Raw genomic sequence first — 25,506 nt, 5'->3', positions numbered from 1 at the left:
AGATATTTGATCTCAGACTGCCAAGGGATTTCTGTGTTAAACAGGAGAACGTCTCCAGTAGGAAACATTGATCTTCTGGCGAACAGTACGGCTACGCTTTTCTGAGGATTTATTTTGAGTCGCCATTTGGTGAAATAATGTTCAATTATCAGTAGATTTCCCTGCAGTCTTTTGATTGCTAGGTGCGGTTTTAAAGATCTGGGTAATATCGCTGTATCATCCGCATATAAAGCTTTCATAGATGACGGTGGGTTGTGCGGAATATCACACATATAAATGGACACCAGCCTAGATGCGTTTTTGTATGGAGAGTGTGCCATTTAACTTAACTTGCATGCGCCTATCATAGAGGTATGATCTGATCAGGTGAACCACTTCCAATGGTATTCCAGATATTATCATTTTATATAGCAATCCATAGTGCCAGACTTTGTCGAATGCACTGGCTATGTCAAGGAAAACACCCGCAGTGCATTGACGCCAGTTAAATCCCGTGGTAATTGAACAGCGTAATTGAACCTATATTCCACCAATCTGTATACTTGTTGTGCAGTACTGTGAAATTGTCGGAATCCAAATTGCTCCTCAGGAAGAATGTTTAATTTGTGCACTAGTTCTTAGAGTCTAGTGAGAATGACCTTCTCGGCACCTTTGCCTAGGTTGGAGATGAGGCTAATTGTTTGTGGTTTTGAGGTGATCGCGGGTCTTTTCCAGGTTTATGGATTGGGATTACATCTGCTAGTTTCCAGTGGGAAGGAAAATATTTGTAGTGTAAGATGGAGTTTATAATGTTAGTCAGATGCACAATAGCTGTGTGGGGTAGTAGTTTCATCACCCTGTTTGTGATTCCATTAGGTCCAGGAGCCTTTTTGTTTTTAAGCTTCTTGATTATGTCGTATAATTCTACAGGTGATGTGGGTGCAATTTGACTAGAGCATGTAACAGAAAGTCTGAGCGAAGATCTGACATGTCGATGAACCTTGTCCATGTGACTGAAGTCGAGATGATCATATGAGGGTTTGCATTGCTTTTCTAGAGATGTTACTATTGCCTCGGCTTTGTCTGTCGGTGAATTTTTTTTTCTTACCAGATTTTATATTATTCTTACAAGTTATTATAAAAAAGGTGTTCAATAATTATTCATAATTTCTTTCAAAAGCAAATATATTTTACAAAATTTAAAGCAAATTTCCAGAAATATAATTACGTTATTGATGAATGTTAATAAATTGTCTTAAAAATAATGAAAAAAGAAAACAAATTTCTTGAATTATTTTTATCTGGAGTTGTTTAGGAGTTTATTAATAATTAAACTTTTAATTCATGAAAAAAAAAAGCTGTTGAACGAAAAACAAAACAATTACGGTATTATAATGTACAGGTTTCATCTAATAGGCGTTAGTCGATGCATGGTGAATGCATCGACTAGGTGAATTCTTAATTATCGAATTGTGTATTTTTGTTTTTTGTTTGTTTGTTAATATTACCCAAATTTCTCCAAGGAATCATCACGTCTGTGACGCCTTTACTGAATCGAAAAGGCTCTATTAAACAGTGCTGTTTAATAATTTGAAATGTATGCTGAATTCAAAGTATTTTATTAAACTTCGAACAGACTTCGTCGTACGTACTACGATTATTATACCCCTCCCCGAAGGAACACGCCCTTGTTGTGGCGGTGGGGCTTGCGTGCTTCAGTGATGTTGAGAGCTATTCAGGCGGTTGCATAGCTGCCAGCAGGGCCACCCTTGTCAGGCAGGTCTCAACTGAGGAGCCAGACTAACAGTGTTCCATTCCCCATCTTAATGGTGAAAAGGAAGAAGAGATCCATACCGGATCAGTCGACGCCCGGGTCATCAAGGACTGCGTCAGATGTTGGGGATCCTGGGCATCAGGCGACAAGTGGGCTACAAGACCCAGCTCTCCTTGCTGGGCTATCAGGGCAGGAAGCTGTAAAGCGACTGGAAGAAACAAAACGTAAAAATGGACTGTAGAAGGAAACAGAGACATTATGAATTTTTTCAGATCAACACCAGAAAAACGAGGTTTCAGGAAGCGTATGCATTTAATTTGGAAACAAAAATTCCCAGATTCTGCAATAACAGAACAAAGACTTATGGACCAAACGAATTTCATTTTCCATAACAAAATATTTACTGAACTTGAGCTGCAAGAGTTACGTAATAAACCAACAACTCCAGTAACAGAAAATAATCAGGAAGTAGCTATATCCAACTTTGGAATTCAACTCAGTAAACATCAAGCTGACGAAATACCTCCGAATGTTTTGACAGAAGGGCAGTGTAAAATGAAGTCAGGGATATTGGAATATATGCACTCCATAAACGACCGTATAAGACTACCACCATTAAAAGCTTTACAACAATCTAAGCTAAAACAGCTCCTGTTTGACGCAAATGCTGTAATAATTGAAACCATCACAACCAACAGTATAAAGGAAACAAATCAGCTCCTATACAGCACAGCCTATATCATTTCAGTGAAGCTTGGTTGCAAACCGAAAGAGCAAAAACCTAGAATGAAACAATCTGCACCATGGAAAATCCGGTTAGAACGAAAGGTTAACAGGCTTCGAGCTGATCTAAGCAACTTAAAGAGTTTTAAAGAAGGACGGTTGAAAAATAATAACATCAAAAACAAACTGATTAACACACATAATTTGGCCAACAAAACAATTGCTGAAGTTACCGAAGAGCTAAAACAAAGAATTACAGCGGCTGCACAGAAAATTAAAAGATATGAAGCAAGAATAAACCAATATGTACAAAATATGAAATTTCGACAGAACCAACGTCAGTTCTTCCAGTCTCTCCAGGGAAATACAAATGCAAACCATCATTCACCCGGAAAAGAAGAAATACTCAAATTTTGGAAGTCAATCTGGGATAATCCTATTAAACACAATAAAGATGCTTCATGGATTAAAGAAATAGAATCACAAATGAAACAAAAACAAATGCAAAATGTCATTATCACTAAAGAAATGGTCAGTTCTCAAGCTAGAAAATTAAAAAACTGGAGTGCACCTGGCAAAGACGAACTACATGCATTTTGGTTAAAACATCTAACCAGTCTACATGATCGAATGGTAGAACAATTTAATTATTTGTTGCAGTCTGCTCAGTGGAAGACTGTATTATTATTATTATTATTATTATTATTATTATTATTATTATTATTATTATTATTATTATTATTATTATTATTATTATTATTATTATTATTATTATACAATAATCACTACGGAAAGGCCACGCGAAACTTCTACATCCCAGGCATGATAAACAAATTACCTTTTGTATACAGAAACCTTACAAACTACAATAGCCTGAAGAGAGCTCTAAGGACATACTATGAATAAGAAACACGCATCCAAAATACCATACAAACTTAATGAAACACAATATATTCGTTCAGGCTTCCAGTTCAGCGACGCATCAATACATTCCAAGTTATTGTGTGTGTGCGTGCGTGCGTGCGTGCGAGCGGGCGGGCGCGCGCGAATTTCTCAATCATAGATTTTCGTAGCTTCCCAACAAAGCAAAAAAAAAAAAAAAAAATCCAATAAATAATAACCAATTGGTGTCATCCTCAGATAAGTTTACATATAAGCTTCGAGGATGAAAGCAGAGAAATTAGTTCTTATTCAAGATGTATCATATGTAACCAAGTGCATGTAATGTATGTATTATATGTAAAGAAATGTATATAATGTAAGTATCCTATGTAATCAAATCTATGTAATGTATGTAATAATTGTAACAAAAGTATGCAATATAGAGTGATTATATCCACTGATATTGTATATATAGAGTGTAAAATTGCAAAGAAACATCTGTAATAATCATCATTATGAATATTATAATAATATATGTTGTAAACGGTTCTTGTTATTATTATTATTTAAAAAAACTTTATGTACGAGAGAGTATTTCTTATGCATAATTGTGTTCATATAATGTATGTAATTTATCTCAGAAATAATAAAATGTTAAAAAAATATTTTTTTTTGTTATTATTTATTTTATTAATTTATTTTATTTTATTTTAAGTTTATTATTATTATTATTATTATTATTATTATTATTATTATTATTATTATTATTATTATTATTAAACGGCCTTCAGGAGGCGACTAAAGTCCATTCAGGATATCAGTAGGCTGACGGCTACCTCACAGAAAGTGTTCATGGTTTATCTTTTATAACTGTATTTCAAATTCCTCTCTTCTTTTTTCATTCCATCTACTTCTGTTCTCTTTTACCGTTTTCATCAAGAATCATCCCCAATAAGTACAACGAATATGCTACTGGTTCTGCAACTTTAATTGCTGCAGGAGACTTGATAATATTGGTTCAAACAAATCTCTGTTCAGACTAATATAAACCAATATTAGCCTCTACTGAGACTCAAATCGTCTTACCAATATAATTCCAAAGTTAAATTCTCTGTTAACAAAAATAATTAGGTCCTTGTGTTTATTCAATTTTACTGAAGTATGTCCATTCAACTTTTATATATCTCACATCATTCACCGATACCTGCATAAATTTTAAAAGAAACTTCTCTGTCCATTCTTCAAACAAGATAATATTCTGAGATTATCCTTTCCATGGGATATCATTCTACTATTTTGACTCTTAGAAGACTTCTTAGTGTGCCTCTATACATCTTAAAAATAAATGTTACAGATTTTAAAAATTTTCTATTTATACATTTTTATGGCTAACTATTTTAAAAAATAAATCATTCACCAGAATGAAATAATTTAGTTTCCGATTTAAAACATTTTACAAAGTAATTTTTAATGGCATACTTCACTAATTCTATATACATCATGTTCCAAATTTTTACTGCCTAAATTTATGTCGTCTGCTATACTACACCCACAGATTCGAGACCCTTCGATACTTCTGCGCATGTCACAAAAAGGAGAATCCATTCCGATAATAGGGTAATCAATCCGTCATCTGGGATGAGTTGTTTATTATTACACGTCGGAAAATTAACTTCTCTTTTATGATCATTGTAGTTTTTAAAGTGGTAAATATTTTGCTTGTATAACAGTTGGGAAATTTTATCTATAAAGCACGTGATTTCGCGTGTTGGCGACCAATTTGTACGTCCTTCATTTCTTTCTTCCCCTCAATGATAACGTCCAACAGTTAATTAAATCTCATTCTGGAGAATTGAGTGATTCCGACCTGCTAAATCTAGATGCACAGTGGGAAGATCATGAAGAATATGAAAAAAATTTCACCACTGATAGTCTGCCAAAGGAGATTTCACAGAAACAATTTGAAAACCTTTTTCTTATAATCGTAGTTTTAAGCAACAATGCTTAGAGGCTGACCTTGATGAAGATAGAAACAGTAAAATTTGCAGAAGAGTAGAACAGACAATAGGGCCAGACTGTCGGTTGTATGAAAAAAAAAAAAAAAAAGAGAGAGAGAGACAAAATGTCCCCCAAAGTACGTTATCTCAATCCTTTGTTAAGAAGTAGAATAATAAAATCTTTATTCTGAATATGTTTTATTGTCTTTCAGCTTCATGGTTTTCTTTAACGAGGCCCTGAGACATACCTTAATTCTTTTATAAAAAAATTAAGGTTTAAAAAAGAAATTTGAGGAACGAATTATACTGTTTCCCATAGGTTATTATGTTCGATTAGTGCGTTTTCGATTAATGCGCCTGTTTTGAAGAACGCATTAGGTGCACTAATCGAGGGATTGCCGTATACCTTATCATATGTTTATACCATAAAGCAACCAATATGCTTAGTGAGCTATAATTTTCCATATTGTGAACCCATATCATTATGCACCGAAATAAGACAGGCAAATTTCGAATCACGCCGATCCTATTCGCAAACTCAGCGATTTGAAGTCGATCAACTGGTTGACCTTGATATATATATATATATATATATATATATATATATATATCTTCCCATTGCCAAAGGCGATTTGTCTTTCCTATATATGTAGGATTACGATTGAAACATTTGTTCTCTGATTTTATAAGTTTCTCCACTGTTTACAACCTAGTGTGCTGTTTTCAAAATAATAATAAAAAAAAAAACGTGGAACTATTGAGTTCATCATTTCTTAGCTGGTACAGAAATTGCAGCAACATAAGAAACGATACGTTATTACAATTAAACTATAGGTGATAAGCAAGGACACGGAAAAAACAACATCAAATGACAAAGAACTGTTTATTATTCTGATATTATTACAAAATACTCCAGAGGAAAGTTATTGCAACTGAAAAGTCTTTGCTCATAACACTTTAACACGCCCAGTGAACAGAATTTCGCCATTTGCTATTTTCACAATTAGGTATATGAATGGATGGTTCACAATAAATTTTTTCTCGTTCAAATTTAAAGAAACAGGAACAAGTACAGCCCCAGTGACTGCTGCAGCTTCACTGCCTTCTTCGTTCACCATAACAAAACCCTTGTGGATGATTCTGGAAATTTTAGTTGGAACGTCACTGATTCCACTGAAGTTGGCAGAATCTGAAAAAGCAAGCTTCATGCCCATCTGTTTGAGAATAGGATCCAATTCCGCCTCGAATTCAACTTCAAATTTTGGAATTTCAATTATCGAGATGTTTGTTTCGACTAATGTAGCTTTGATTTCATAAAACACATCCAAAGAAAAAATGTCTTCCAGTTCTTCAAGTCCATTCCTTTTATTGGGCAACAAAATCCACATCGCGAACTCTTCTCCGTCGTACATCAACTCCAAAACTCTGAAGTTATATTTTCCCACGTCAGCATAACGAAAACTCTCGTTTTTTCCTGGTTTCATGGACATTGTAGGTACGGAACTGGCTGAACAATCATTTCCGTTGTTATAGAACGGCTTTTCCTTAGTGTCGTTGGTGTTGAACTCTATCTTCCACGTGCCTTTAAAATACATTGCATTCAGAAGGACGGCAACAACATCAGGAGGAAGTTCATCCACAATTGTTGGTATTTTCTGATGGGTTTTCTCATTAACCCATTCGTTGATTTCGTCGACGGCGTTTTCCAAATCAGTAAAATTCACGCTTCGAACTTCAGCAGCATAGTTTGATGTGAGAAATTCCTCGTAGTCGGGAAGGACAGGGAACCCCAACCTAACAAACAATGCGTTAGCAACTTCGAGAATGTAACTCGTATTTGCTGATGAGACCAGAAGAGCGAGCAGTTCCTTAATGCCTGTTTGTATTTCTTCGTTCGTAAGAGTGCTGCTGTTGCCCACCATCGTTTGACGAATTTCCGCTTGTGTAGTTTGTCGTGCTCCGTACAGTAACATGCCCAAAACATTAAAGATACTAAACGAAGAGTAGCAAATGTTATCTGACTCAGCGGAGAGGGGTTTGTACAGGTTTATACCAAACCTATTACATTCTTTCGCTACCTGGTCGGATATCTGGGATCCTGTAACTTGCCATGTAAAGAAGCAGAAAACAAGAAAAAAATCTTTCAGCGCCATCCCTAGAATAAGAAAACAGGAGATCAGTACAAAATCTACTGAAGTAATCACATATTATTAATAATTATGACTATATAAAACTTACATCGATATATTTAAAAAGCAATTTTTATAGTACATAACGGATGAGTGAGGTGGGGATCTTCCTTAAGGAAACCAACAGTGGATCCGTCGGACAGTTTTCAAAATTGTGGGTAAGAATTCTCTTCTGAAATTGTAAGTTGCTCCAAGTACAGCTGCATTCAAAATTCCTAGTTCAAACTCGTTTACTCTTCGTTATGTTTGAAGACTATCTTTTACAATGTGAGCACGCGAACGTCTTGCTGGGAAACCCAATATGTGGAATCAAGATCACCCTAGAACCTCTGACGAAAAGTATTTCTTCTTCTGGGCAGTGCCATAGGTGCCAGAAATTTGGTCACGTCCAGAAGCTGTGCAAAGTCGAGTACAAATGTTTGAAATGCGGTGACAGTCACTCAACTAACACCTGCACCAAGCCAAAAACCACACCAGCTAAATATGCTAACCTCAGTGGCCCTCACCCTTCCAATTACAGAGGATGCACTCACAACTCCCAAAAATAGACGGGTTGAGTCGACCAGACAAACTATTTCTCTGAGTTCTACAGAAACTCCAGTTCCTCAGTTTCCTATTGTCCAGCATATTACATCAGATGTTCAACCGCCGCAGACAGAGGCCTCGAGAAAAACAGTCCCTCCCCAACAGACTAGGACTTATGTTCAAGAAGCACACCCAACAAGGACAACATCAGAACAGAATCATTGTAAGTCACAATCAAATCTAATAGCAAATCATTACTGTTTCTCTGGCAAACATACTCAAAGATTTCAGAAAATCCAACCTGTCATTGAGCTCTACATAAAAGGTTCTTACCTGAAACCCAGTCCATCCTAAATGCACTCACTAATAAACAGAAATAAAACTATCCCAGACTCACCTCAGATAATCTCATGGAATGCAAACGGACTCAAGAGCAAAATTTTGGAACTCCCAGAATTCACACAAAGACTTCATTCAGATATCATTTTAATTAATGAAACCCATCTCAGAGCAGCGGACAACCATAGATTAAGAGGATACCTGCTATATAGAAATGATAGGCTTAATTACAGAGGCGGTAGCAAGGCAATCTTCATTAAAAATTACATTAAACACCACTGTATTACGAACCGTTCAACCACTAATCTGGAGATCACTGGAATAGAATCGCAAACACAGCTGGCACACTTAAAATCTATGCTGCCTACAACCCACTGGTAAAAACTTTATTATCTTCTGATCTGGACGCTATAGTTGGCGTCAGGGAGCCATTCATTATCGCTGGCGATCTTATCTCGAAGCATTCTACCTGGATCAGAAGAATCACCAACAAAAATAGCCGTATCCTTTTCAACTACGCAGGATCCAGCTACGCTGTCCTGGCAGACCCTACCGAACCAACTCATCCTGCCAGTTCTATTGGCACCGCAAACATTCTTGATATTGCCAAAAAGAATGTCAAACTTCAGTTCAATCTTAGCTACTGGATGAACTATCATCAGACCACAATCGAATTCTTCTCCAGTTGGGAAAACTAGAGCAGTTCCCTCCCCCCCCACTCCTTTACATCTCTGGGGAAGCTAATTCAAGATACTTCCAGAACACATTGGCTTTGTAACTCATATTAAATCCAAAGACGAAATTGAAAAACCTCACCAAACAGATCAATGCAGCCTTAACAGCAAGCACCTCTACCACAACTTCCCCAAGCCCAATCGTTTACCGGAAGACATTATGGATTTAATCAGAAAGAAAAACAAAGCAAGGAAAAGATACCACAACACACGTGCTCCACAAGAAAATCCTTATCAAATTAAAACAGTCAGTCAGAGAAGCTCTTAAGTTACACAGAGACAAACAATGGGATAATTAGTTGACGTCTATCTCACATACTGATCATTCCATCTGGAGTCTCTTAAGGGGTCTCAGAGGCAGAAATAAATCACTTCCCTCCCTGAGACCATAGCTAGTAACCTAGAAAAGCAATGCAGACCAGCATTTCACCTAGATTTTAACCATATGTATAAAATTCATCGGTATGTCAGACACCCATTAAAACCCTCTGGAACCTGTACCAGTCAAACCATGCCTGCTTCACCTGCGGAAATATATGGCATCATCAAGAACTTAAAGAACACAAAAGCTCCTGGTCCTGACGGTATCACAAACAAAGTAATAAAACTGCTCCTCGTAGAGCCATTGTACATCTCACTACTGTAATCAATGCAGTCATCAAGCTACAATATTTCCGATTCTTATGGAAAATCGCAGATATAATTCCCATTCATAAGTCCGTAAAAGATCCACATCTACCTCAAAATTATCATCCTATCAGCCTGATCTCAAATTTAGGAAAAATTGCAGAAAAAAATAATTCTCTCCAGACTTCAAGCCATAGTAAACAAGTCAAACATTCTCCCAAATAGAACAATTTGGATTTCGCCAATTGTATATATATATATATATGTTTGAGACTGTCTTCCATATATATATGCCATATATATATATAACCAGAATGTCTGCCATATATATATATATATATATATATATATATATATACACACAACTCGTCACCAAAAAACTACAACAATACCCACTAATACTAGAGCAATGGTTCACCAAATGGAGATTACAAGTAAACCCACAGAAGAGCATAGCGATGCTCTTCAGCAGAAGAACGGCATCACCTAATGGAGACATCTTCCTGTTTAATACCAAGATTCCCTGGAAAATAGAAGCAAAATACTTTGGTGTACTACTGGACAGAAGACTATCCTTCAACCACCACATCGAGGCCTTATGTGCAAAGGCATCGCCCAGCTCTATCCCTTATCTAATCGGAACAGTAAACTAAACATCAGGATCAAATTGCTTGTCTACCAGCTGATGATTCGTCCTATAATCGCATATGATTCTCCAGCCTGGAGTCATACTGCCAATACTAATATTCTCAAATAGCAACGAGTGGAAAACAAGTGCCTACGTATGATTCTGAATGCCCCGTGATTTGTCAGAGATATTCAACTTCATTGGGATACAAATATACCTTATATCTTCTCTTTCCTTCAATCCCTAGCAACGAATACTTCTGAAACATGTCTACACATCTCAACGAACTAGTAAGCAAGCTGCAAATTAAAACGAGACTGATCTCTACAAACAGGGCCGACAGAAGCGGACATGCAGTTCATGCGGGCGCCGATACGAAGGGGGCGGTGCCGCAGGGGCGCGGTTCGTAAATCCATTTTTTAGAAACAAAATTTTTAACATAAAAACAAAAAATTCTTAGAATGATCATTATTAAAATAAATAAGGCCGGATACACCGTATAAAAATTTGAAAAAAAAATTGTATATTGCCGCCTCTTTGATCAGTCGGCTGTTTACAATTTGCAGCTAGAGCAGGCTGAATGCTTGCCTGCAGAATGTTGTGTCTACTGCAGTCTATCTAAAGTGAAACGGTGAACGGTTTTTATGCGCAGAAACGAACTTTCGTACAAAACATTTGTTGCTAGTTAACCAGTCATATGGTACTCATCTCAGTAGGCTACTGACAGTAGCACAGTGCGGACTATTATTTCGTCTCTGTGTTGTGTTGGGTAATAATTTCTTGTGGGTATAAAATAGAAATGGAATCAAAAATTAAAAAAAAAAAGTTATCCGGTGCACAAAATCGTAAGCGTCATGCTGCGAAAGAAGCAGATATTAAGAAACAAACTGGGGCTCTTAATAAATTTGTTAAAATATTCTGATGCAGATTGCAACCAACTCGATACATCAGAAATCAGAGTTGAAGAACTGTGCATATCATCCAGTTTGCATGAAAGTACTATTGCAACTGTTGAACAAGACGCATGATTTAAGTTAAAAAACAGTTAGGAGAAGATTTAGTTGTAGTTGACTACGAAACTGACACATTGTTAGTCTTGTAAATTTAGAAGATCCAGGTGAATGGGGAAATATTTATGAAAATTACGAGTTGTTTTAATTGAAATGGGGCCTGTTCAAAAGAAAAATATAATATATTATCCCACAGAAACATATGGGCGTAAATTTGGCGACACGTATTATAATAAAAAAATGGAAAACGGGGAGTTCGTGCCAAGAACATGGCTCATTTATTCCAAAACTTTAAATTCTGTTTTTTTGCTTTTGTTGCAATCTTTTTGCACCTACCGAATCAAGTTCTCTTGTAGAAGGTTATAACGATTGAAGAAATGTAAGTACCACTTTGCATAGACAAGAGACTAGTTTAACTCACATGAAAAATTTCTTAAAATGGAAAGAGCTTGATTAAAATTTAATAATCAAAACTACTATTGATTGCCAGACTCAAAGCATGTTATGAAATGGAAAAGACACATTGGACGAGTTTTTTCAGAACGCTTGATTGAAATTATAAAATTCCTTGGTAACCAAAATTTAGCTTTTCGTGGATCATCTGATAAATTATATGAAAGGAATAACGGAAATCTTTTTACATTAGTGGAACTGTTTGCGAAGTTTAATCTGTTATGGAAAATCATGTTGAAAGGGCACTACAACGAAACAATAGAGTACACTATTTGAGTAAAGACAGACAAAAGGAAATATTGGAAACTTTAAGAAACGCAGTCAGAGATACAATTTATTATCTATTCGAAAATCTAAATATTATTCCATAATTTTAGACTGCATACTTGATGCAAGTAAAACAGAACAAATGACCATTATTATTCGCTTTGTTTCTTGTGACAATGGAATTGTCAAGATCAGCGAAAACTTTTTAGGTTTTGCAGATATATCAGATTCCACAGGACGTGGTTTGTGTGCAACAATAATGGAACAACTGAAAAAATGGACCATTCCCATTGAAGACATGCGAGGTCAAGGGTATGACAATGGGCAAATATGAAAGGGAAAAAATAGGGGCTCCAAAATTTTCTTCTGAACAAAACTCCTCGCGCTTTTTAGGTGCCCTCTGCTCATACTCTAAATTTAATCATTAATGATGCAGCCGAAGTGAATGCAGATACAATTAGTTTCTTTGCAATTATTCAAGAAATATACAATTATTTTCATTCTCTTACAAACGTTGGGCAATCCTTATAATGTTCGTAAAACATTTAACAATGAAACAGCCATCAGAAACGCGATGGAAAAGTAAAATTAATGCAATCCGCCCTCTACGATATCAGCTAGGAGAAATTTGTGATGCACTTTTTGAACCTTTTAAATAATGCAAATTTTACTAAAGAAACTCAGCATGAAGCACAAACATTATGTGCTAAAATAAAGGACTACAAATTTATTTGCTCTCTTATAACTGGGCATGATTTACTTAAAACAATAAACCCTGGGAGTAAAATGCTTCAAGATAAAAATATGAACATTACACTTGCTTTAGAATCTATCGAAAACTTAAAAATATTCTTACAAGAGTATTAATCAGATACAAATTTTAAAGAAGTTCTAAAAACGGCAAAAGAACTGAGTGAAAAGGTGGATGGAAAACAAGAATTTAAAACTGGTACGGAAGTTCGACGACTAAAGAAGACACGACAATTTGACTACGAGCGTTATGACGAAACGCCACAATCGCCAGAAGATACATTTAGAGTGAATGTGTTTTATACACTTCTAGACGCTGCAATGTGTTCGTTAATAGAACGTTTTGAACAACTAAAAACATATTATGATAATTTCAATTTCTTGTATAGATTACTACAAATTAATAACGAAGATTTACGAAAACATTGTGACGATTTAGAGATTCTCTTGAAGGACTGCGACAATAAAGACGTGAATGCAAAAGAACTATATGACGAGTTATGTGCTTTCCAGGATATTTTTCGGAAGGATAATTTAAATATTCAAAACCCTTTCGATATTCTTAATTTTATTGTGCCGAATAATTAATCTTTCCCTAACTTTTCAATTGCTTTAAGAACACTACTAACCTTACCTGTTAGTGTAGCGAGCAGTGAACGTTCCTTTCCAAGTTGAAATTGATTAAAACCTACTTAACAAGTATGTCACAAAAAAGGCTTTAGTTTAACGTCAATAGCTATTGAAAATGATATATGTGCGGAATTAGACGTTAAGACCATTATTTCTAATTTTGTGAATATTAAATCAAAAACCTTACAATTTTAATTAAAACAATTTCAAGTATATTTAAATAATTTAATTTATTTTCTGTTATTCTGTAAAGAATACTTATATTAAATGTTCTAATTATTTCTGAATTCTTTTCTTATTTTCTCATCTATCTTGAGTTTCTTTCATTTTTCTAAAAGATGTTCCACTTATAAAAATTATTAAAAAAAATTTACAAGTTACTAAGAATTTAGTAACTTGTAAAATGCAAGACTTTTTTAAACTTTTGTTCAAATAATTTTAACTTTAATTAAAATTCATTTTAATTTTGTTAGCAATTCGGGCCGGTGAGAAGGCTATAATCCCTGTATCATTATATTCAACGATTAAAGTGAAGTGCCTTTATCAAAATTTGCTGTAACTTTTAAGATTTTTTTGAATATTCAGGTTTTTATCCTGCCTAGTCAACACCCCCGGTTCGTTACATTTAGCGAACCAACGTGTGGCTGTTCTGTCAAAATTTATTTAAGAAATTTCAAATAATTTAAATTTTTATTATCGTAAAAGAACCACACACTCACGGACCGTTACAGGGGCGCTTAGATAGAAATTGCATGCGGGCGACAAAGACCCTAGCGCCGGTTCTGTCTACAAACACAGAAGTCCAAAACCTTAATATCTAATATAAATATGTAAACTCCATGCCTTTTCATGGTGAGTAAACAGCTCAGAAACTTTTCCCTCACCGTATCCCTGTCAGATAGCGGGGAGTATAAAAAAAGCCTCTGGCTTCACCCTTAGAACCAGCAACGTTAAACATCCATACGAATCGCTAATTTCGCCGATTTTGAGAGGGATAGTTTGAAAACATGCAGCAACGAATAAACTGTATTATTATATATTAATTACACTTTGGTCAGTATTTATCAATTTATAATTATTATCAATTGATTACTAAAACAATAACTATTTATCGTAATAATTGGCAAATATACAGTAGTTGCAAAAGAAAATTTTAAATTTCAACCTGCTCTAATAAACATGCTAATAAATAATTTTTGTGGTGTTATAATTAACGTTTCATAAAGTGTTTTGAATTATAGCAGACGAACTGTTGTTATTATTGTAAACAGATCTTAGCATAAAGAACTGCTGGTTTCTGCGTGCTTTTACTAGAGTAGAATCTTACCTTTTTTGATGAAGCACAAAATACGATGAAGAATAACGGAGCTTAAACTTGGCAACTGTTAGTCGAGGCAAAATGTCCAATTGCTCCACGCAGAACTATCCGTTATTAACACATTTCGACGTATGAAATGATGCCTTTATATTTCGAAAAAATTGAATAGCGTTACAACATGCTCTCTTTCTCAAACACACACTGCGTCTGTCGATGTTTCATATTACTGCACCTTGTATTTTGAACATGAATAATAATGAAGCAATGCATATCGAGTGATAGACATGGCGTAATATGCGTTTCACTAGAAATGGAAAACAACGAGTGATATTCATAGTTTGAAAATACAGTACTGGCCAGTACTAAGTAAATTTCTGGTTATTTTTAGCAGCTCTTGTGGTTAGCCAGTAAACATACGATCATTCTGTTATTAATATCACACAAATATATATAACGTACTGACATTCACAGAATATAGTTACTGTTCTATTCTTGCCATAGTTTCGTATTTGAGTCTTTAGTGACTCAAATACGATATTAGTTATAATTAGGACTGTCAATGACACAAACATAAACTAAAATATAAAAGTTGTTGATAACTTTTAACACAAACATAAACTAAAATATAAAAGTTGAATATGGTTATGAATAAAAAAAAATAAAAACACATTGATTATTTGCAGTATCCACCATACAGAATGCTGTATATTTCCCAACTATATGTTACCGCTGACTGTCCACCAATTTAACAAATCGCTGTTAAATAACTTATATAAGAAATCATTCCAAAGTAGAAGAAGGGGAAAAAAAAAAAAAAAAAGGAAAGAAAGAAAAATCTCGAACGTAACATAAGGCTAGATGGTAGTGAACATTGATTTGCTAATCCTAGGATATATATATATATATATATATATATATATATATATATATATATATATATATATATATATATATATATATATATACACTCATATATATACATATATGCTAAAAATAATAATAATAAATAAACGATGGCTGATCTGATGATAGGCATAGTTTTAGAATAATATGTAAATTTGTAAATTCTCTATTTCAGTAATTACAGATCTTATCAAGAGTATTTAACAAACAGTACGTGATTATTATTGTTATTTAACCAACCTTTAAATATTATTTTCAGTGCTTTGTGTAGCAGATAACTCTAGCAGTGAATCTTTGACTCAGGTAAGTAGGTCCGGTTATTTCTTCTTGCTGAAAATTCACAGTTTAACCCATGAAACTCGCAATGATCCTAGAACACACACAATAATATATGCAGAATAGAATTAGGAACACCAGATGGCAGCTGTTGTCTACAGTATATTTTCTGCATCTACACATCATGAGGTAAAAATGAATTCAACTGCCAACGATGACGAAAAATGTAGGCAATTTCCTATCGATTTCCAAAAGTCTGGGTCTAAAGAGTTTTGCAGGATTTTTATTACTTTTAATTCATACAGGTATTCTGTGACATATATTTGTATTTTTATTATTACTTTTAATATATGCAAGACAATGACAGGATTTAACTCTCAATTCTCTCTTAATTGGAGTTGATTCATATGTGATTCATATAAACGTGGATGGTATAGGCATTATAGACTTGCAAAACACTCATCCATCATCCATATACTGATACATTTTTATGCCAAGTGTCGTATTGTGTTCATCAAACTTCTCATTATGATCATGAACTGTACATCTGAATTCATCAGCAATTTCAAAATATATAAGAGAAATATTTATTTTATTTTTATTCGTCTCTCACCACTTAATAAATGAATACTTCACCAACATAGTTAATTTCGGATCGACACACCGGATTTTAAGTTTATTATTTTGATGAGAACTACATCGTGTTTTTTCAGAACTTGGGTCTAACACCAATTAATCTTCTGTCATCTGGCTATCTTTCTATTAGTTTTATTTTCATATTATGAATTTCAATCTGTACAGGCATCCATTCACATATGCCTTAACACCTAGTTAGGTGTTAAGACGTATTATTATAACTCCAGTGTAGAGGGAGACACAGCACATCTTTCTCTACAGACTCTCTACTCAGGATAAGGCCTCGGCACTCGCAAACATAGGTAGGCCAACTATGTGTTGGGATTTGTGAAAATGACGGAAATGTGCAACAGATGTTCACCTAGTTTTGTGTAGATTCTATTACTAATATACAGAGAATAAGTTGACATAATTTGCTACCAAAATGGCATTTAGTTCCTTCAGTCGATGTTGGTCTTGACTTCAACCAATAATGTAAAATTCTTGCTAAAGGTAATTGGTTTCACAAGGTACTTTGTGCTGAAAGTCTGACTCATGTACGCCAAGTTCCTCAAGTCTGCCAAAGTTCATTATGATAATGATTGATAATCAGGACAGTCGCCAGATTAGATCGTGCCCTCAGGCAAACAATTAAATAGCGCCCCTGATGGATTATAAGACAAAAATATAAGAAAATCCCCAATTGCTATTTTGTTTTTATTACAAAAGAAACATTAATGCAAAACGAATTACATAATACTATTAATTAAATTAATTAAATGTTTGTTCTACGGGGATATCGCACAATAAAACTGTTTATAAGTTCTTCTAAATTTAAATTAGTATTATAAGCTATGTCTGCCTCTATCGATATCAGTGGCGGCTCGTGGCTTAAAATCGTGGGGGTGCTGCAACTTTCGAAATATACATACACACTGTAAGTAAAATGTATACGTGTTTGGATAAAATACCAAAATTATGGTAAAATTTTAATCCCCCCCCCCCAAAAAAAAAATTAAACATGAAACAATATTGTTTATTATCGATAAAATTATACACTTTGGTATAATTCAAAATTACTTAAAAATAAAATCCATTATCATAACCCCAATAATGTTCTAAAATAAAAACTATAACAAATGTTATGTCTTTAATTGTAATCTCCAAATATTTAAAGAGACGGAGTAAACACGATAAACACAACGAACACTCTACTACTGCCGCAAACTGTATATAAACAACAGTGGAACTGCGCGACGGACAGTGCCGCATTACGCTAAAAGCTCGCATCTCACTGTGATGTGCATATACTTGCGCGCGTAGCAATATGACACTGTGTTAAACACTGTGCTGCTAGCGCCCTCCTAAGTGCTACAAGATGGATTTTTATTATTTTTTATACAAAATAAGAGAATTATGTAGGATTGTTGATGATAAAATTAAATATTACAAGCAAATATAAAGAAATTAATAAATATATTTATATATCCATAAAAATTGGAGGTGCTGCAGTTCCGCAGTGCCTATGCACGTGCCGTCCCTGCACTCTAGTGAACAAAGGAACCAACCTCTGAAGGTCATCAGGCTCGGATAAACAAAGGACCAACCAACAGTTAAAACTCTTGAGACCCTTGAATTACTTTACCCTCTGGCAGTAATCAACTTTGGCTGCACAATATATTTGTCACAATATGAGCAGTTCAGATCTTAGTAATTGTGTCAAGCTGAGCTGAAAAAAAAAGTTTACTACTCTGAAATGCCTTGAGAATTGTAAGATTTTGTGATTCGAATTTTAATTTTTGTTCAGCCTGTTCATGCGATTTTTTTTAAATTAATCATCATACGTATCAAGGATTTAGGCCTAGCATGGCCTGTTCCGGCCTTAGAAGTCATCGTTGAATCGTTTAAGAGGACGTCCTGGTTTTCTTTTCCCTAATGGCTTGTACTTTGAGGCTTGTTTTGGTAATCTTTCTGTTTTCATTCTTTGAACGTGTTCCATCCATCTATGTTTATATTTTTTAATTTTTTCAATTACTGGTTCTTGGTTTAATTCTTTCATAATATCTTCGTTTCTTTTGTGATCAAATAGGGTATACTTTGCAGTTTTTCTCATAAACTTCATTTCTGCTGTTGTTAATCTTTGTTTGTCTTTTTGTTTTATTGTCCAGATTTCGCTTCCATATATTAAGACTGGTAGGTCTAATGTATTGTAAACTTTTAGTCTGGTTTGTTTTTGAACTAGGTTTGGTTTAAATATAGAGTTAATTACACCTGTTATTTTTAAATATTTTGCAATTTTTACGTTTATATCTTTTTCATTTTCGTATGTGATCATACATCCTAGGTAGTTAGATGAATTCACCTGTTCTAAGATCTTGTTATCTAATACTATTTTAGTTCTTGCTGGACCTTGTCCTTTAAAGGCCATAGTTTTTGATTTTTCCGTTGATATTATCATAGCATAATCTTTGGATATCTCATTTAGATTTAAAATAGCTTTCTGTAAGTTATCTTCAGAATTTGTAATTATTATTTGGTCGTCTGCAAAGAGGAGAGTGTTTAAGTTAACTGTAGGTGAAAGTTTAATTCCTTGATGTAAATTTTTACTCCATTTTATTATTATTTCGTTTAAGTAGATATTAAAAAGAGTTGCTGAGAGGGGACATCCCTGTCGGACCCCTTGGTTTATCTCTCTCGTATACGATAGCTCGTGATTTAATCTTATTTGTATCTGATTATTTTCATATATACTTGTGACAGCTTTTAGGATATTATTTGGCATTTGTCTTTTTTTTAATATGTTAAATAATATGTTTCTTTTAACTTTGTCAAATGCTTTTTCAAAGTCAATAAATGCAATATGTGTTTCTAAATTATATTCTCTTCTTTTTTTTTATATTAATAAATATATTTATATATCAAGAAAAATATACATTAAAATATACGCTCTTAATATTCATAAATACGATTTGGAGAGAAGCAGTTTTGAAAGAGAGAGAATTAGCATCCAACAGCCACGCTGTCACACGCTTCCGTTATTCCGATAAAAATTCGTTTATTTGTTGAAGTGACCTAACACCGGAAAGCACTGTATACGTGCACTCTACGGATTTATTTTGAAGTGCTGCAATAAGTTAAAGGTACAATACGTGCAGTACATCAGCATCGGTTCCCTTCTGAATGAGGTAAGATTCTCCCTTTGGTTTCATCCTTAACATCGTTCTGGTTATGTTTTTAAAATATTATTTCTGTTTATTCAGAAGATAAAAATATAAAATGTTGCTTATTCTAAATCAGAATAAACAATGAAATTTCAAAAATTAAATAAATAATTGGAGTTTATCGCTCGTATTATCGGAAAAACGATAGAAATATTTATTTTAGGAGAATCATTTATATCGTAAGGTTTAAGCTGAGAAATGCATCACAACAGTAAAACTACTTTTCCTATTCGTATATTGTCACGTGATTGAAATTGCAGAATCGGTTCTAACTGCGACTGAGTGGAGAATGACGACTTGAAATGCCTTTACTTATTCAAAATAGTAACTTGGAAATACCCATTACAGTTGTTGCCAAGTAAAGCTTCATTTTCTTGTTAAAAATATCAAAACTATTATCAAAAATTTAATCAGTAAAACTCGAATAATAATATTCATAGTAATATATTTCTAGATGTTCTTGGCTCTTTATCGTAGTAATAATAATATATGGGTACACCGGTCTGGCAATTCATTAGTAGGGGTATATGTAAGTTTGGTTCGCTTAAAACCTTGGTATTCCAGGTCTACCTACTCACTGATGAGACCCCAATGAGGGTGGAAACCGGTACGGGACGGATCTGGCCTTGAGAGGCTCCACTTGGAGGTAGGTTTTTGCCTGTCTCTGAGTGGGGCCACCGCTGAGATTATGGCTCTGCTTGGTGGTGGGGTGAGCCACCAGGTAGAGCCAATGCTGAGAAGTTCTTCTCGGTGACGGGGTGAGCCTGTCATCGAGTGGAACAACGCCGAGTTGGGCGATCTTTCGGGATCGTCTTATTTTTAGAGCCCGCTTCATCTATACATAAAGTCGAAACCGGTCTGGGTAGTGACCTCTCCTATTAATGTAAAACAGTAATACATCTCCTAGGAGTTGCGTTTTACATTATGAGAAAATATTAATGACGGATCTTGCTCCACCTTTGACACGAGTTGCCATAGTGTTGTACTACCCAAATGATGACTTACGCTTGGACTCGTCCATAGTTCTTCGGCATGAAACTTTTAAATTTCGATATTTGTGTGTGTGTGTGGGGGGGGAGAATAATAATAACAAATAACAAAAGTAACCCTGTGTGGTGGCCGGGAAAAGAATAGCGACACTGTAGCCCATGCATGTCGTAAGAGGTGACTATAATGGGACGCAGAGTTTCGTTCTCTTAGGTTTCTCCCGGTAGGGGGGGGCTTAGATTTCGGAGAGGGGGTTGACCTGGGAGAGCATTTTGAGTTTCTGGGAAGGGCGTTCTCCGGCGTCGCCCGTGAGGGGCCTTGTCGGTGGATTGCTTTTCCCGGGAATATGAGCGGTTCTATTCAGTGTGTGTGTGTGTGTGTGTGTGTGTGTGTGTGAGGGGGGGGGGAGTCACTGAGTGAAACTCTGCGGCCACTCGTAGGGAGAGGTCTAGGGGATCGTCTTAATGTTTAGAAAGGGCTTTACTTACATACCAGCTTATGCATGTCGTAAGAGGTGACTAAAACGGGACGCAGAGTTTCGAGAGTTGCGTTCTCTTAGGTTTCTTCCGGAAGTTTGCTCCCGGTGACGATGGGGGTTGCCCCGAGAGAGCATTTTGAGTCTCTGGGAAGGGTGTTCTCGGGCGTGGTCCGTGAGGGGCCTTGTCGGTGGATGCTTTTCCCTGGAATATGAGCGGTTTTGCTCAGTGGGGGAGGGGGGGAACGTCACTGATTGGAACCAACCCTGAGTTGGACGATCTTTTGGACACTCGTGGAGAGTGGTCCGGGGATCGTCTTAATTTTTAGATAGTGCTTTACTTACATACCAGCCCCACTGTAGCCCATGCACGTCGTAAGAGGCGACTAAAATGCTCTGAGAGGGTAATGCATAGCAATGCTAGCCAATGAAGCTTTTACTGAGGCTCGGCCATTGAGGTTACCTTTGTGCCATGATCGGAGCTTATAGCACTATATTACCCATACATACATTTTCTTCTACACATAACGGGGAATATGAAAAGCATTCTTGCTTCACCCATCTAGCCAAAATAAATAAATAAATAATAACAAATTTTGTCCAAAGTTTTCAAAGCAAAATTTGTAACACAGAATTAAGTTCTTAATTAAGGTAGAGTGAATTACCAGTCGATTAGAAATTCCATGCCGAATAAAATATAATAAAATATAATATAATATGAAGGGATACTTTTCGAATCATCAAATGCAATAAATTTTGGTGCAAATTAGAATTGATGGAAAGTAATTCTGATTTGATTAAACTCAAATAATCTAAATAAATATGTTAACAGTGGCGGCTCATGGCTTGAAATCGTGGGGGTGCTGCAACTTTCGAAATGTACATACACACTGTAAGTACAGTGTATACGTGTTTGGATAAAATATCAAAATTATGGTAAAAAAAAAAAATTAAGCATGGAAAAATATTGTTCATTATCGATAAAATTATACAGTTTGGTATAATTCAAAATTATTTAAAAATAAAATCCGTTATCATAACCCCAATAATGTTCTAAAATAAAAACTATAACAAATGCTATGTCTCTAATTGTAATGTCCAAATATTTAAAGAAACGGAGTAAACACGATAAGCACTGCGAACACTCCACTACTGGCGCAAAAGGCATACAAACAACAGTGGAACTACGCGACGGACAGTGCCGCATTACGCTAACAGCTCGCATCTCACTATGACGTGTATATGCTTGCGCGCGTAGCAATATGACACTGTGGTAAACACAGTGCTGATAGGGTCCTTCGTCCTCTTAAGTGCTACAAGATGGATTTTTATTATTTTTATACAAAACAAGCGAATTGTATAGGATTGTTGATGATAAAATTAAATATTACAAGCAAATATAAATAAATTAATAAATATATTTATATATCGAGAAAAATTGGGGGTACTGCAGCTCCGCAGTGCCTATGCACGAACCCCCTCCTTTATGTTAATTTTTAGTTTCTAAATATTATTTTATCAGAGTAGAAAATTATCGCAGCACAGAAAATAAATAAATAAATTTGACTTTATTTTATATAACATCAACTCTTATTTGTATTTGTTACTCTAAACAGCATTGAAAATGGGAGTTTTTCAGTAAATTATGCATATATTTCCTAGCTAATACATGACATTCGTTCATCCCAACCACTATATACCAAATACTACTAAACGACTTGCGCATTTTTTTTTTTTTCTTTTCTGGCTAACTAATAAGTGCATTAAGGATCGTGCTAGAAAATAGAGTAATCAGTCAATTGAAACTACGTAATCTTTGCAAAGCATGAGTAACTGGATATCAGACTGCTACACACACACACACACACACACACACACATCACAAGATACGATTGTTATACTTCTTAATTTCGCCACCAAAAGAAAAATAAATAAATAAATAAATAGTGAGAAACCGTTTCACAGAAGCCAGAAATATTGACTAAACAAAACAAAATATCAAAATTCTTTGTCTATAACAACGCCGTGTCTTCTCGTGATCCATTGACGTCAAGAATACCTACAGAAGACCGCTCTCTTTCTCTATAAAAATAAAATAAAAAAGGTAGTAATAAAAAACAATAATAAATAAATAAATAAAAGGAGTCCTAAAGCTTGGTGGCGATAAATGTTTCACTTCCACAACCGACACTATTTTTAGAGACGGAAATTTTTAGACACCTGTAAATATTAAAAAGTAAAAAGTTGCTCAGGCTCCAGGCTAAGACTTCGAAAAAAGTTTGTCATCAAAATGATACGTATACCTATAAATAATGAAAAAAGAATTAAAACAAAAGTTATTGAACACAAAAGTCTACACTTTTATGAAGCTTATATGGTGATGTATTCGTATCAATAATTTTAGGTATTTTAACTTGCCTTCTTTTATTTCCGGGTGTTTGTGCACGCACGCGCAGTTGTTTGCAGGAGAATATGACCGGTAAACAACAGGCCCAAAATTATTTATAGTTATAACAACGCAGACAACTCGACTTTGAATATACGTAATTGATCATCCTCTTGTTTAAACGTATGGTTGCAAACTATTTATATTAATATAGAATTTTTGAAGACTGCTTTTCCACTTTGAATTCTATAATTTTGAGATCCCTATTTAGGAATATATGATAATTGTATATTTTCTTTTTCCAGCAATGCAGATTAAAGCCGTTCTCATCTGCATCTGTCTCCTTGCATCGTATGTTATAGGATCTTATTTATCCGAGCAGGCAGCGAATAATTGCAATATATTTGGAATAAACCTCTTCAAACGGCTAAATGAATCAGGTAACATCTGTTGTTCGCCATTTAGTATCTACGTTGCACTGGGCATGTTACTGTATGGAGCACGACAAACGACAGCGACAGAAATTCAACACGTCATGGCAAATGACAATGTTACAGATGAAGACATTCAGACAGGCATTAAAGAGCTGCTGGAAGTTCTGACCGCTGCAGATGAAAACTACGTTCTCGAAGTGGCCAATGCCTTGCTTGCTGCAGTTAGATTCGCTGTCCTTCCCGAGTATGTGGAAGGTCTGAAATTAATATATGACGCTGAGTTTAAAAACGTCGATTTTGGATATACTGAAAAGGCACTAAATGAAATCAATGAATGGGTGGCCGAGAAAACACATCAGAAAATACTGGAAATTGTCGATGAAATTCCCCCGGGAGTTGTTGCCGTTCTTCTGAATGCAGTGTACTTTAAAGGCACATGGAAGACACAGTTCAATCCTAACGACACTGTGGAAAAGCCGTTCTATAGCTGCGCAAATGTTGATTCAGGGAATTACTTACCCACGATGATCATGATACCAGGAGAAAACGAAACCTTTGGATATGCTGACATGGAGGAATATAATTTCAAGGTGTTGGAGTTGATGTACGTTGGAGAAGAACTCGCGATGTGGATTTTGCTGCCCAATGAAAGGAGTGGACTTGAAGCACTGGTAGACATTTTGTCGGTGGATCTTCTATGCAGCATCAGCGAAAGATTAGTGGAAGAGAAAATCACCAGAATAGAAATTCCAAAATTTACAATTGAATTCAATAAGAATTTGAATTCTGTCCTTCAACAAATGGGGATGAAGCTCGCTTTCACAGATCTTGCCGACCTCAGTGGAATTATTGAGGGTTCAGCTAAAGTTTCAGATGTGATCCACAAAACTTTTGTGGAGGTGAACGAAGAAGGCAGTGAAGCTTCCGGTGTCACAGTAATTATTATTGTTGAAAGTTCAACGCTTCCGCTAGAATTTATCGCTAACCATCCATTTCTATTTTGCATTATATACAAACCGAAGGGACTCGTACTCTTCTGGGGACGAGTCAATGGACACTGATACACGTACCTGCTGTTATTCTTTTGTGTGTGCACTAACTCTTGGCGACATGATTTGGTGACTCTGCGTTCGTGTCACTGTTAAAGATATTTTCAGAAATGCTTCTCCTTTAACTGCACAATTATTGTCAACGACTTTTTTTTTAATTAAATGTTAACTCTCACTTGCAGCTCCTCCTATCGGGCATTGTATATTTTGAAATAAGAATAATAAATAAATTCATCTCCAATTCATGGGCATTTTTTCTATTATTTCTCACACGATTCAACATGAATAAAAAAATTAAATTATAGAAAAGTTTATGAACAGCGTAAGTACAAAAT

The 25,506-nt window shown here is 35.1% G+C and overlaps 2 protein-coding genes across 2 annotated transcripts; one reads left to right on the top strand and one right to left on the bottom strand.

Moving 5' to 3' along the window:
- Window positions 1-6,219: 6,219 nt before the first annotated feature.
- Window positions 6,220-15,117, bottom strand: LOC150098471 (iripin-2-like). The gene is made up of 2 exons (XM_090405082.1): window positions 14,835-15,117; window positions 6,220-7,510 (listed from the first exon to the last, which is right to left on the bottom strand). The coding sequence occupies exon 2, from the start codon at window positions 7,506-7,508 to the stop codon at window positions 6,303-6,305; it is 1,206 nt and encodes a 401-aa protein (XP_090261208.1). The 5' UTR covers window positions 7,509-7,510; window positions 14,835-15,117; the 3' UTR covers window positions 6,220-6,302.
- On the top strand, window positions 8,028-25,216 carry LOC150098470 (leukocyte elastase inhibitor-like). The gene is made up of 2 exons (XM_090405231.1): window positions 8,028-8,292; window positions 23,994-25,216. Exons 1-2 carry the CDS (start codon window positions 8,028-8,030, stop codon window positions 25,181-25,183), a joined length of 1,455 nt encoding a protein of 484 aa, XP_090261357.1. The 3' UTR covers window positions 25,184-25,216.
- The last annotated feature ends 290 nt before the right edge of the window (window positions 25,217-25,506 follow it).

The sequence above is a fragment of the Typopeltis vanoorti genome, chromosome 15, assembly GCF_054136105.1.
Source record: "Typopeltis vanoorti isolate ZY-2024b chromosome 15, IOZ_Tvanoo_1.0, whole genome shotgun sequence".
Taxonomy (NCBI): Eukaryota; Metazoa; Arthropoda; class Arachnida; order Uropygi; family Thelyphonidae; genus Typopeltis; species Typopeltis vanoorti.
The sequence above is the reverse complement of the archived record's forward strand: the minus strand, read 5'-3'. Positions and strand labels throughout refer to the sequence as shown.